The sequence below is a fragment of the Vespa velutina genome, chromosome 15 (genome assembly GCF_912470025.1).
Source record: "Vespa velutina chromosome 15, iVesVel2.1, whole genome shotgun sequence".
NCBI classification, from domain to species: domain Eukaryota; kingdom Metazoa; phylum Arthropoda; class Insecta; order Hymenoptera; family Vespidae; genus Vespa; species Vespa velutina.
Window position 1 is genome coordinate 2,453,503 of NC_062202.1, and position 13,466 is coordinate 2,466,968.

At 30.3% G+C, this 13,466-nt stretch overlaps 3 protein-coding genes across 8 annotated transcripts in view; 2 read left to right on the forward strand and 1 right to left on the reverse strand.

The window, feature by feature from the left end:
• Window positions 1–238: 238 nt before the first annotated feature.
• LOC124954273 lies at window positions 239–9,130 on the forward strand. The gene is made up of 21 exons (XM_047506928.1): window positions 239–318; window positions 400–591; window positions 843–1,232; window positions 1,354–1,463; window positions 1,565–1,737; window positions 1,839–1,999; window positions 2,116–2,304; window positions 2,585–2,715; window positions 2,818–2,994; window positions 3,316–3,641; window positions 3,778–3,813; window positions 3,905–4,101; window positions 4,198–4,476; window positions 4,616–4,678; window positions 4,777–5,008; window positions 5,078–5,226; window positions 5,328–5,429; window positions 5,520–5,729; window positions 5,796–5,978; window positions 6,085–6,234; window positions 6,313–9,130. The coding sequence occupies exons 2-21, from the start codon at window positions 586–588 to the stop codon at window positions 6,517–6,519; spliced, it is 3,471 nt and encodes a 1,156-aa protein (XP_047362884.1). The 5' UTR covers window positions 239–318; window positions 400–585; the 3' UTR covers window positions 6,520–9,130.
• On the reverse strand, window positions 6,769–11,506 carry LOC124954272 (MATH and LRR domain-containing protein PFE0570w-like). 2 transcript variants are annotated; one of them, XM_047506926.1, is made up of 8 exons: window positions 11,399–11,506; window positions 10,963–11,334; window positions 10,617–10,866; window positions 10,359–10,501; window positions 8,495–10,278; window positions 7,588–8,382; window positions 7,224–7,441; window positions 6,769–7,106 (listed from the first exon to the last, which is right to left on the reverse strand). In XM_047506926.1, exons 1-8 carry the CDS (start codon window positions 11,499–11,501, stop codon window positions 6,974–6,976), a joined length of 3,798 nt encoding a protein of 1,265 aa, XP_047362882.1. In that variant the 5' UTR covers window positions 11,502–11,506; the 3' UTR covers window positions 6,769–6,973. The 2 variants fall into 2 exon arrangements, with proteins under 2 accessions (XP_047362882.1, XP_047362883.1); XM_047506927.1 differs by lacking the exons at window positions 6,769–7,106; window positions 7,224–7,441 and having other exon boundaries at window positions 7,617–7,758; window positions 7,818–8,382.
• A 750-nt stretch (window positions 11,507–12,256) lies between these two features.
• LOC124954274 (ubiquitin-related modifier 1) overlaps window positions 12,257–13,466 on the forward strand; it is an 11,029-nt gene continuing 9,819 nt past the window's right edge. The window contains exons 1-5 of one of the 5 annotated variants that reach the window (XM_047506934.1): window positions 12,269–12,441; window positions 12,558–12,622; window positions 12,693–12,774; window positions 13,253–13,301; window positions 13,377–13,466. The exon at window positions 13,377–13,466 is cut by the window's right edge and continues 1,145 nt beyond it. In XM_047506934.1, coding sequence (XP_047362890.1) covers window positions 12,398–12,441; window positions 12,558–12,622; window positions 12,693–12,774; window positions 13,253–13,301; window positions 13,377–13,418 — 282 coding nt within the window. In that variant the 5' untranslated portion in view covers window positions 12,269–12,397 and the 3' untranslated portion in view covers window positions 13,419–13,466. Of the gene's footprint in view, window positions 12,442–12,557; window positions 12,623–12,692; window positions 12,775–13,252; window positions 13,302–13,376 lie in introns of all 5 variants that reach the window. The other 4 variants (XM_047506931.1, XM_047506933.1, XM_047506932.1 and 1 more) reach the window with 4 other exon arrangements.

A 13,466-nucleotide genomic window follows, 5' to 3' on the forward strand; every position in this document is an offset into this window, starting at 1 on the left:
TTCCATTAGATGGAGCTATTAAAAATTCGTTGAAACGTACAACTTCTACATTTTATATACAAGATTTTATCAATTTTATATCCTTTAAGATAACATAAATTTTTTATTGTGTATACTATATTACATATTTTAGTAATGATTATATAATTTTTTTTATATATAAATGTATATTTGTGTAAATAATATATATGATAAATACTTGCACTATAATTACAATAACTGCATTCAAGTGATACATTTTTAATCGAATGAAATTATTGGCAGATAAAAGATGATCGTAACGTGTTTATATTTTTGTCAAATAGAGTTTCTCTAAAAGTGAGTGACGCCTAATTTTTTTTTTCCCCCGACAATATAATATTACGAAATTAATTAATAATAGAAAATAATTTTTTTCAGCCTCGATTAAAAGACATTGAAAATTGTTCGCCGCTATTTGATATCAACACCGAATCTTCGCCAAAAAAAGAGAAACGAAAATCTACACGATAAATACTTTTTCTTTTTTTTCTTTTTTGTTAAATATTAACGACCAAGAGATCAAAGAAGTTGCGCGAAGAACGGTGTTGTTACGAAGGTAAAAGAATGAAGGTAAAAATTAATATACGAAGTAATAAACGCGTATATTTATTTTTATTACATTATAATGGATGTAAAAAAAGAAAAACGGGATTATTCAGTTTTTATTGACGTTAAACTTTATAATTAAAAATTACTTTTTTAAATTATCTACTTTGAATATTAAATATTAAATATTAAATATTAAATATATTAAATTATTTTTATATTATATAAAAGAAAAAAAAAAAAAGAAAAAATGAGACTTAAATAATTAATTTCAGACGCGACGACTGTATGCACTCAATCAATTACATTCTCCAAAAAATTCCACAACATCCGTTTTTCTTCACGGATCTGATATTCTTTCTGGAAAAAATAATAAAAAATTGTTTGATATCAAACGTCGACGTTTGCAACGTGGAAAACTTCAGAAGAATAATGGGGAGCACGTTCTATCTATAAAAAGGGATGCATTCGCATCTTTAGAATCTTTATTCGATATAAAAAAACCATTATATCTATCGAAATTAAATTTAGTTCAGATTCAGCATTATAAAGAACATATCGTCTTTGAAAAGCATAATCTTAAGGGCGGGAGACATTTGGCGGGAGATTCGATTGTAAAAACTACTGAATTATATCCGAAAGTATTTCCGAATATTTCAAAACAGGTATGACTTTTTTATTTTATTATTATTATTATTATTATTATTATTATTATTATTATTATTATTATTATATATATACTTAAACGTTCGAGACGATGTAGTATTCATTCAAATTTCTTTTTAGAAAATCGACGAAGAAAATAGTTTTCCGTATAATACGTTAGAAAAAAGTGAAGAGCCAAACGTAAATCCAATAAAATTAATAAATCATTTAAACGAGAAAGATTCATTGAAGTAAGAGAAAATTAACAATTTTAAATAATTTCATTGAGATCATTGATATTGCAACAACACGTTTTTATTTATTTATTTATTATTTTTTTTGTTCCTTCCAGTAATACTGTCGCGCAGGAAAATCAGATAAACAAAAAAATGGCGGACGAAGAATTGCTAGAAGAAGAGAAGAATCTTGAAGAAACGTTAGATGACACGGAGGAAGAAACATTGAAAGAGATGGATGACCAATTTGTTCCACCTCCTTATCCAATACCATCCGGTGCTGGCGAGGGTGCGTTAAATTTATTTATTTTTTTAATTCTTTTTTTTTTTTTCTTCCAGTCAAATAGAAGAAAAAAAGAGATTTTTTTCTCATTTCATTATATAAAATAGGTGTACCCGTTAAAGTTGGTAGACGTCGAGAATCCATGTTAAGTTCTTCACCCTTAACGGAAGAATCTGTGATGGAAGAGTTAAAAATAGCCGATGAAAGATGTAATATAGTCGCAGGCGAGATAAAAAAATTAAAAGAAGAAATGATTGAGCTTACTAATGTAAATGTCATTTTTTTTTTTTTAATCCTATAGTATTATATATTATAACTTTCTTTCTCTCTCTCTCTCTCTCTCTCTCTTTCTCTCCCTTTTTTACCATATTTTTCTTCATGTAGAAAAAAGAATTGACAGATGATGATACAATACTGATTCAAAAGAAGCAAGAGGATTTAATGTTGAAATTAGCTGAGTTTGAACAAATGACACGGAAATTACAGAGATTATTAGGATTAACTGATCCTACTAGCGAAACATTTTCAAGAATGTTCGGTTTGTTACCTTATCCTCATACAAGATCAATAGAGGTAAGATCTTTTGTTGATCTTTTTCTTTTCTTAACATGTGATAAATCCTATAAAGATACTCTGACTAGTTGACGAATATTACGTTTGTATGAAATTTCTATATATATATAATTTCATTAAAGTTCCGCATGATTTTTCGAATATTCTCCTTTGAAATATCTTTTGGATTTTTTTTGCGGCGAGAATACTTATCTTGACTTCCTACGATATTTTATTGATCTTCTCTTTAAACGTAGAGATCTTTTCGAGCGATTTAGAAATACATATTTCATGTATACAGGGTGCTGGAGAAGAGATCGAAATTTTACCGGCTGAAAAAGTTGATGATATTAAAGGAAAACTTAAGCCGCCGATATCGCCGGTAACAGATGATCATTTTGATTTACCTCAACCGGAGTATCAAGAAGATAAGTAAGTGAAATTAAAATAATATTATTCTACATCATATATTTATATAATTTCTTTTTTTTTATATATATATATTGTTTTATATATATATATATATTTATAAAGGCTTCCAAGAGTAATCGTTTGCGGTTACACAGAAGACGAAATGCCAAAAATCGTGATAGCTGATGGTGATCGAGGAGGAAAGAAAGAATGTTTGCAAAATTTAACAGGAAAGTTAACCGAGTCATTGACAATGCAAGAGAAATTAGTTAAAGAGAATGCACAACTTGAGGGTGGAAAGTATGTTTGTAAAAATTAATTGTATTACTGATTTTACAAGATATAGATACATTAAGTTATATCGAAACAATCGAATGTTAAACAAAGAAATGATAAAAACGTCAATTAATCACCGTGACAACGAGCTATCAATGTTTTTGCTTAACGAATGTCGCAAGATGTAATTTTTAAGCTCGACGAGCACGATACAGTCATTCACAACTTTATGACAACCTGATTGAAAATGAATACATCATATTTATAACGTGCAACGTGTGATTCGAATATATGCCATTGATAAGGAAATAGCGTCGCCTATTTTTGTCGCGATTAAATTTATAGATACAAATTGGAAGAAGCACTATTGGAGAAAGATACAGCTGTGGAGTGTCTTCAACGGAAGGTATGCGGTTTGCAAGCTGAAATACGTTTAATAATGAAGGAGAATACGGAATTAAATCGTCGATTGGCTTGTTTAAATCAACGTGTCACTACTTCTACTTGCTGTTACACATGTCCAGAACGTAGATCATCTTGTTCACCGCCAGTGGTCTCACCTTTGCCAGCATATTCCCAAGTAACTTCCTCGCTTCAAGATCACGGTTGTTGCCAGTGCAAATATTGTGCCCCATGCGACAGTCCCGTTCAGTCACCTACCTCTGTATGCGGTAAAAAAAAAAAATATATATATATATATACGTATATTTATAAAACCTACTTTTTTTTTATCCCTTTATATATGTCTTACGAAAGATCTATTAAATTACTAATGGTTTTTTTTTATTTTTTTTTTTATTTTTTTAGTAAACCCATATAGCAATCAAACTTCAAACGATTGTGGTAAGAATACTTTATCAGATCTTATTTTTTCTTTAAAAAATAAATATAACAGAATAATGAAAAATGTTCGAACTTACTTTTAATGTATTAGGCTCATCGAGATTAGCAGGTGGTGCATCGAGAACAGGCAATTGTATATTGAGTAGAAGTTCATCGCAAATCGAAGAGATGTGTTTCCGTAGTCCTACAGTTTGTACAAAACCATGTCCTGAGTCAACACCCAGAGGTGTTTGCCCGGCTGAATTAGAAAATAAATTTGCTATTTATGGGAACAATACCAAACAATTGGTACTTTTGTTGAATATTCATTGATATCTTTTTCATTTTCCATCCTGATATTATCCTCTGTTTTAATTTTTACAATAAGTTTTTATTCATCTATAGGCTCAACAATTAGGTAGTATGGAGTGTGAAGTACGAAATATGCAGATAGAACTAGCAAATGTTCAACGAGAACGTCAACAACTCGAACAACAACGCAAATTGCTTAAATGTTCCGGACCCTGTGCACCATGTGCTTGTTGTCCTGCTCCACCACCTTGTGGTGGTCTTTCACAAGGCCTTCAATCTTCGATGATATCAAATTATATTCCAAATACTCAATTACCTCCCACGATTCCACCATCTGGAAATGGAACGATTTCACCCATACCTATTCCAAAGGTATTTTCAGAATTTCTTTTCCATTGTAACATTTTACAAACATTATTATGTCTAACAGTAAATTTGTGAGTAATCATAATGTTCGATATAAATAAATTAACTCACAGCTCTGAAGACATTTACGCTCGTTTTTGGTCAGGCGCAGATCAGTCAACAATCCACGTCTGCTATGTGTACTGGGCCCTGTATAATGGCACCTATGGTAAGGACCATTTGGCCAGATTTGAGATCACTTGAGATTTTAGGTATTTTTAATGTTGTTCGTTTTACTTATCTTTCCCCCTCCCCCACTCTCGTTAGGGTGCAAGCACTTGTCCTCAACAACAATTACGTGATTTGCGAGAACAATACGCACGTCTTCAAGATGATTATAAAAATAAATTATGCGAGGTATCTTGTTTACGTACTGATACGGAAAAATTGAAACAAGAAGTTCGAGACTCAAGGGATGAAAAGGAAAGGATGGAAATAAAATTGATAGATACACAGGAACGTTTGAAATCTTTAGAAGCCGAAAGAGAAAAATTCGAAGGTATTCGTTTTCTAAACAAATTTTTCTGTTCCTTCATACAAATTTATTATTTTTAAATTTGCAAATTAGGAAAAAAAGAACAAATGGTAGAGCAAGAGCAAGCCTTATTAATGGCCAAAGAACGTTTTAGAAAAGCGCAGGACGAATTGGAAGAACTTCGATCATTAATTCAAGATCAAGCTGCACAATTAGAGGATTATCGCAATAAATATTTACAAGTACGTTCTCGATCAAATTGTATTTAATTTCGTATTCTTTTTTCTTTTTTTTTTTTTTTTGATCGAATCGATGAATTTAAAAATAACGAAACTATTTGAAGGCTCAGCAACAAGTGGAAGAACAACGCCGGCAACTCGATCTCATGGAAATGGATAATGCTCGAATGAATGAAAATGTAACGTTAGAAATTGGAAGAGTTAAAGTACGTTCATTCTCATTTATTATTCATTCATTATTCATTATGAAATAACATCGATTAATATTAATTACATTGTCTGATTGATTGAAACAGAATCAATTCCAAGAAAAACTCGCTGAACTCGCTCCATTGCCGGATATCTTGAAACAAACTCAAATGAAGCTTCAAGAAGCTCAACAAATGAGATTAGTAGCCGAGCGTAATTGCGAAGATCTTTCACGTGAACTTTTAGGATGTAAGGATAAGATTCAAACGTTGCAAAGTCAATTGGATGTATTACGTAACGAGCATCAAGCATTGCAAGTAAGTTCAAACATTCGATTGATCGATTAAAATGAATGATATTAAATCGTTTGATATTTATTTTAGGACGAAAGAGGACATGGTACAGGACGATTCGATGAGTTAGAAAAGAAAAATGCTGAATTAAGACACGACAATGAACGTATGAAAAATACACTTGCTCGATTCGAAGAACACGAGGCACAATTGAAAAAACGAATGGACGAAAAGATGCATGAAATTACTCAATTAACTGCAATGCTCGAACAAGTATATACTCAAATAACAATTTGAAAATAACCGTATTAGTAAATATTGATGAGTATTAATATTTACTAATATTGTTTTCTCTGATATTTACGATAATTTCTTGAAGGTGAGAGAAGACAGTGCAAGACAAGTAGCACGTACTAAAGAAAGATGCGAAACAGTTAGACGGACAATGCAAGGTCAAATAGCTGAAATGGAAAGGCAATTGGCTCAGTGTAGAGCAACAGCTAGAGCAGCACAGAAGGATAGAGACGAGGTAATCCTCTTCCCATAAATCCATTTTAACCAGGTAAATTCATTGTAATAAAACATTTTTATTCTAACATTATTACAGATTAGGCAAAAGATGCAGAGTCAGATAAATAATCTAAATGAGGCTTTTGAACAAGCTCAAGGTCGTATCAGATCATTACAAGGACATGTGAATTATCTAAAAACTTCGTACAGTAATATTTTTAAAGGACAAGGAGAAAGTCCGATTGGTTTACCAGGGGATGGCGCGCTTGGTACTGGATACGATTCTTGCGACTGCAATTATTAAAATTAACTTATTATATATTTTTAGCATTTTTACATGCTCTTTAATACTTTTAACAGTATTTATTAACAGAGCTTACATTTTACTACTTTATTATGTGATATAAATTATTTTTTTTAAATTATCGTGGGACTCATTCGTATTCGAAAGATCCGTCAAATTTTGAAGAAATTTAAGGTAACAGGTTTATCACTTAAAGGATTGGTGGTAGTAATGGATTTGTGGAAAAAAAAAAAACAAGAAAAAAAGAAAGCATTTTATAAGTCGGTTTTCGAACCATGTATATTTATTCAATAAATCGACAATGCATTTTCTTTTTATTATCGATGAAGTTAGACGATGGAGGGAGAAAAAAAAAGAATGGTCATATATAAAATAAGACGAATCATGAAATAAGAAAGAAAAAATATTATGTACAAAGGAAAGGGCACGTATATCTAATGTTGTTTAAACTGTATCAGTTCATTTCAACAGAATGAAGCATGTTGAGTAAATTTAGTATAGCATCGGAACGCGAACGTACTCGTTCCATTTCCATACGAAATTCTTCCAGTTGAGATTCGATACGTCGTGTATACGCGTGACAACATCTGCAGGTAAAGAAAATATTATTATTTTTTATTTATTTATTTATTTAACAATTGAATTCACACGAAATCAAATATATATATATATACATATATAAATATAATTTATAAATAACTTACCTTCCATTAGATTGCTGCAGATTTGAACAAGCAACATCTGGCGAGTTACAAGACGTGACATTGTTTAATGGTGAGGAATTAACCGAATTTGATGCCTCTTTTCCATTGGAACATCTTTTACTTGAACTTGTACTCCCATTGCGATGATCTCCACAACTTTTTAAAAGATCCATTAAAATTCCTCTCACTTTCTTACCGCTGGATCTTCTTTGTCTAATCTGAGTAATGTAATGAATGGTTTAGTTTATTTATTTCCATATATGATTGATTATGATATTTAAAAAAAAAAAAAAATATATATATATATATATACACACATATATACAAATATATTTGTTTATGGAAAATATTTGATTTTTCTTACTTCAGGTGTTTCGCAGGAGCTTCTTTCTGGGATTAACAGGTCATCGTTGTTACCAATTGGACTATGGTTACAAAAATGTTCAACACCGCTATCGTGATTACCCATACATCCTAACGTTGATTTACACGTGTGTGATGTTTCTCTAATCGTGTTACAGCATTTCATATCATTCTGAAAATTCGCCTCTGTATTATGTAAAGAAGATCGACGACACGTAGTTCGATGCTTACATATCACTTCTTTGGCATCGACTGTTGGATTTATATATTCGTACAAATCCTTCCTAGAATTTGGCGTATTTCTAAATGGGAACTTCTTTTCTGTGCAAAATCCTTCTTTAACACAATTAGGACTATCGTTATTGTGTTTTAGTCTTTCACAATCACATACATATTTATAATCTCTTTCTAAATGCTCTATATGATGTAAACAACAGGAATGTGATTTTTCATGTAGATTAATATGTCGTTTGTGTATGGAACATTCTTTCTGTTGGTTCAATAAAATACACTTTTCACATGAAGCAGCAGAAGCGCTTGGACTCAATAAGTTATCTACATATACTTTTTCATCTGATCTAGTTGGTACATTTAAGTATTGATGCGAAGTATGTCCTTCATTACACTTAGGTGGTAACTTTACTTTTTTGTTCGTTGAACATACCATTTGACTACCATTGAACTTTCTATGTGGTGTAACTGTATTTTGTAAACAAGTACATTTTTTATTACTGTAAGGTGATTTTGTTGATACTTCTAAATCTTCTTCTTTTTCGGCTATTGATGTTTCACTTATCTGTAGAGATCACATTCAAATAAATGATTAGATTAATCTTCGCAGTTATTTAAAAAGTAAGGAAGTTTAAGAGTATATATATATATATATATACATATACTTATATACTTGCCTCTTTGCCCCAAATGTTGATCGTACCATTTACTTCGGACATACGTACTTCTACATTACCAAGCAAATATGGACCGCATTCACGTATACAATTTATATTTGTTGCTTCTTGATCGTTATTAGGTATTTCTGCCTGTATCAAAATACTTCGATCATCAATATTTTCATCTTCTTGATATACAAAACATTTTACATTACTTTCTTCATTTTCAATGTCTTCTGTTTTATCATTTTTATTTTCTACGGTTGTGGGACTAGCCGAACGACTTATATTACTTATTCTATTCTTTTGTGTATCTACTAATTTTGTATCGCTGTAATTATCCGGTGATTTGAAATCTATATTGAAATCAGACGTAGTCGTACTTGATTTTTTTTTTATTTCTGCAGTATGTGGTATTTTCAATGGTTGTAAAAATATTGAATTTCCAAGCATTTCAGTGGCTTTTCTCTTTTTCGTATTGAGCGGTGATTTTATTGTGAAAGTATTAGAACCAGCTATTATTGAACCATCATTTTCCTTGACGGTTTCACTTTCATCACTTCCACTTGGTCTTTTAACAGAACGATTATTACTATTGTTAGAAGTAGATCTTATATCAGACTTTGATTTACCTTGTGTTATATTTGAAAGTGTTTGTAATATTCTGGAAGATGTGACAAATGCTCGTGACAAAGGACGATTTATTTTTCTAGGTGTATCATCTGTCATCACTAAACTATCCTCTGAATTTAATACCGTACCTAGATCTGGTGGTTTAATAGATATACCAGAACTACCTGCACTATCCGTCCATTGATTTATAGAGCTCAATGCAGATGTAATACTACTTCCAGATATTTTGTTAGAATTTTCTTTAATATCAGTAATTTCTTTATTTTCTATTACTGATTCCGTAATTATCGCTACGTCCGTTTGTACCGCTACTACTTTTGTTTCACAAGTTCGATTTTCTTTATTGTATTTTGTGAGAGACATTTTTAATTCTTCCAATTCTTGTTTCATCTTTAAATTTTCTGCCAGAGTGTTTTGATACGCATTTCTTAAGTTATTAAATTGAATAGTTTTTTGATCGAGTTGATTCTTCAATAATGTTATTTGCATGATTTCCAAATTACTTTTACCGGTATCCTCATTTATTTTTTCTAATTTCGTTTCTGTATTGTCTTTTGATTCTTCGTTCATTACCCTAATGCTCTTCACATTTTCTATTTTTAATGAACAGGCTGCATTACTATTGTCAGCTTCAATGTTATTTATAACATCAACATCACCATAAGCTTGAATATCATTATTTTCATTTTGTTCAATATTTATATCTTTATTTAATTGCTCATCTTGAGTGACGTTCGTATTATTCTGCATGTATTCATCGTAACTTAACGAGCGAAGATTGAATAGACTTAATTGTCGTCGATGTCCATTAACCAAAGGTTGTTCATCTGTGAATTTTAGATTTTTTTGAACAGGAAATTGATTGTAGTTATGATTAAGTATATTGATTTGCACTGAACCATTACGTTTTCCATTTTTTTTTCCAGAAGTTAAAAATTCTTTATCTTCCATATCTATGGCAGCAGACTTCGTATCTTGTTTATGTTTATCAATGACAACTTCCTCTTCTTCTTCCTCTTCTTCTGCTTCACCATTTTCCGTTATTGGGGCCATATATAAATTTTTATTTGTATACGACTCTTCAATTTCTAAATCTTTAATTGCTCTTTCTGCATAGTCCTTTATAACTTTATTTGTTTTTATATCTTTTATTTGTTCCACATCAATACCTAGACAATATATGGAATAGATTAGATTTCTATTCTTTAAATATTATTTTCTTTATATATATATATACACAACATTTTACCTGTTCCATCTGCACAATTTCTGTCTTTTATATGCTCTCCTGTAAATGCTTGTTGATCTTGTAAACGTCTTTGCGAAGAAAATTTATTTTGCTCTTTTATATCATTAATGTAATTTTTCACTTTGCTCTCTATATGCTTGTATCTAAAAAAAAAAAAACAAAAAAAAAAAAAGAAGAAAGAAAAAGAAAAAAAAAATAGAACTTTTGTAATACATAATATTTTACAAAGTACTTTAATAATATTTTTAAATACTCAACCTGTTTCTTTTTCCCAATTCTGAATCGCAAGCATTATTTTGAAAAATGGTTAAATCTTGCAAAGAGAGACTTTTATCTCTATATCTTTTTTTCAATTTACTTTTAATCCCCAAACAATCTGACGCAGTTTCCAACCAATTATCATCATATTCCTCATCATTATATCCATATTCTGGTACATTTTCTACCTCATCTTCATCGTCATCATCTAACATTCCATTGTCATTATCATTTTCTATATCATCCATATCTAGATACAATGTGTTAAATATTAATGATAAATATAAGATATAAAATATAAATAAAAAAAATATTCAAAGAATATATAAAATATTATTTGGATTACCATCGCTATCGCCATAATCTCTCTCGCCATAATCTCTATAATATTCCTCGTAATTTGTTTCTTCTTCGGACGAGAGAACATAAACACTAGCAGGGCCTTCTCGTTCACTGGTACAAGGACTACGAGATTGTTCCTTTGTAGGTGATTCTTCCTCATGATGCTTTGCATTACTGATATCTGAATCTTCGCATTTAGAGGACGTTGAAACACTAATATACGTCGGCATTTCTTCGTCTTCTAACATTGGTGTTTCAGAATGTGCCATTGCCATAACTTCCACGCTTTTCGAGTGATTCTCAATTGATTCTTCTTTCTCCGTTTGATTGCTCATCTCGATGTCGCTCGAAATATGTTCTTTCTGTTTCGACATGTCTAAAGTTAATTAATGTTCGTTAGTACCGTTATATCAATATTGCTAAAGTTGATTGTTATTAACCATCAGGAGATAAGACAGTATTAGGCGCACTTTTACAATGTTTCTCAATAGGATACAAATAATTCGTATTGGAGATATTAAAGTCTATTGCGCCGTCCGCCATTTTAAACTCACCTCCTTTCAGAGCGAGTCTAAACGTGTGTAAAACTTATGTACATATGTATGTATATATATATATATATATATGTGTGTGTATATATAATACGTAAAAACGTAATAATACGTAAAAACTCTTTCGATTTATATAATTTTAAAAAGAATTATTTTTATTCTATCTTGTCGTTTTCTATTAAAAAAGAAAAAACGCACATACACAACGATACGATTATTAACTTTACTACAACACTCCCTTAAGCTTTATCATTTTATGAATATTATTAAGAACCGACGAGAATATTTACATGTCAAGCGCCTCTAACGGAACTAACAAACCGCATTTACATACAGGGCTGTACGATGAAAATTGATCATTATTTAAACAATTTAATAATTATTCTCAAAAGTATACACACACATATATATATATATATATGTATATGTATATTTTTGGAAAATTGTAATAATTTTGATAAACGTAGTCAATGTATTTTACGATATTCCTTCGATTTATATCAAAGTATTATCTTAAAAATCTTTTGTGAAATACAGGAAATTCGATTTTAAGAATATACATTTACATGTATATAATAAAAATTAATTCATAAATTTTTATAATATTTAATATATGTATATTATTGAACAAAAAGTTTTTTTTTTTTTTTTTTTTTTTTTTTTTTTTTTAATTAAATAATATTAATAATATTAATAAAATTAAAATTAAATACGGCGATCGGACAGTACTGTCGTCCAAATTCTGAAAATAAGGAACGTTCCTCTTGTTCAGATTAGAATGCCGCATGCGTGCGCGCTTGTGTGTTTACGGAAGCGTGCTACTGGAAAGTGTGCGGATTATTGAGAAAATAAAGAAAAGAAAGGAAATAGGAAATCGAAGAAAAAAAAATGCCTTCCGAAAATAAATCTCTACCAATAACGATTGAGTTTGGGTAAATGTCATTAGAAATACATAAAAATTATACGAGTGTTTTTAATATGACATGACAGTTATAACATTTCACCAACGACAACTTATATACACAGTTCATTTACATTGTTTTTACAGAGGTGGAGCCGAATCGTTGTTCGATAAGAAGAAAAAACACGAGGTTAACTTACCTGCTGGCGAATGTAAGTATATAATAAAATCTCTCTTTGTTATATATATCTTCTTGAATAATGATAATGTGATATTTCGTAGGGAAATTGAAACGTTTATTACATTGGATAAAAGATAACCTCTTGAAGGAACGATTGGAACTATTTATGCAAGAGGATACCGTGTAAGTAACGTTTAATAAAATCTATTATTCGTAATTTTTGTTTCCAAAACTTTCTCTCCTGTTTTTTTTTCTTTTTGACGTTTTTACAAGAATAAAAAAAATAAAAAAAATAAAAAAAGAAACAAGAAAACGACGAAAAAGAAAGAAACAAAACAAAAAATATTTCTCATCAATAATTCGATCTCGTAGATGCTCTTTCAATCAGAATAATCACATGCAGAAAAAAATGTTGTAATAATCCACGCGGCTTCCTTCCGATTTCACTCACCTTCCTTTGCTCTATGTACAATGACACGTTCACATTTTCATCATGGCAACTAGTCTTTCGTAGTACCATTTTATTCCGACAGGTAGCGTCGCGAATTCATTTGGCGGGCGAACGCGGGAAAATATAACAGTGTCTATAATGTTCAAAAATGAATCGTAGCGATGTGAATTTCTGACAGTTAAAATTGAAAGTTATAATTTGATCTTTCAGACGACCAGGAATTCTTGTTCTTGTAAACGACACTGATTGGGAATTATTGGTAAGTTTTATTTAGGTTATATCGTTTAATTCTATACACGTACATATACTAGTATTATTCTTTCCTTCCTTCTAGCATTCTAATGTTCTCTTGATTAATGATGTTATTTTAAGATAAACATTAACATCATTTTATTTATTTTCTTTTTTTTTGCTTCATACAAAG

What these genes read in the sequence shown, in the direction of transcription:
- LOC124954273 (XM_047506928.1), top strand. An exon ending in GCACAACTTGAGGGTGGAAA is followed by an intron (nt 2,995 to 3,315) that starts GTATGTTTGTAA and finishes TTAAATTTATAG; the next exon opens with ATACAAATTGGAAGAAGCAC. An exon ending in CGAAAGAGAAAAATTCGAAG is followed by an intron (nt 5,009 to 5,077) that starts GTATTCGTTTTC and finishes TTTGCAAATTAG; the next exon opens with GAAAAAAAGAACAAATGGTA.
- LOC124954272 (XM_047506926.1), bottom strand. Translation starts at nt 11,501, where the DNA reads ATGGCGGACGGCGCAATAGACTTTAATATCTCCAATACGAATTATTTG. An exon ending in GAATTGGGAAAAAGAAACAG is followed by an intron (nt 10,502 to 10,616) that starts GTTGAGTATTTA and finishes TTTTTTTTTTAG; the next exon opens with ATACAAGCATATAGAGAGCA. An exon ending in CTGCAGCAATCTAATGGAAG is followed by an intron (nt 7,107 to 7,223) that starts GTAAGTTATTTA and finishes CTTTACCTGCAG; the next exon opens with ATGTTGTCACGCGTATACAC.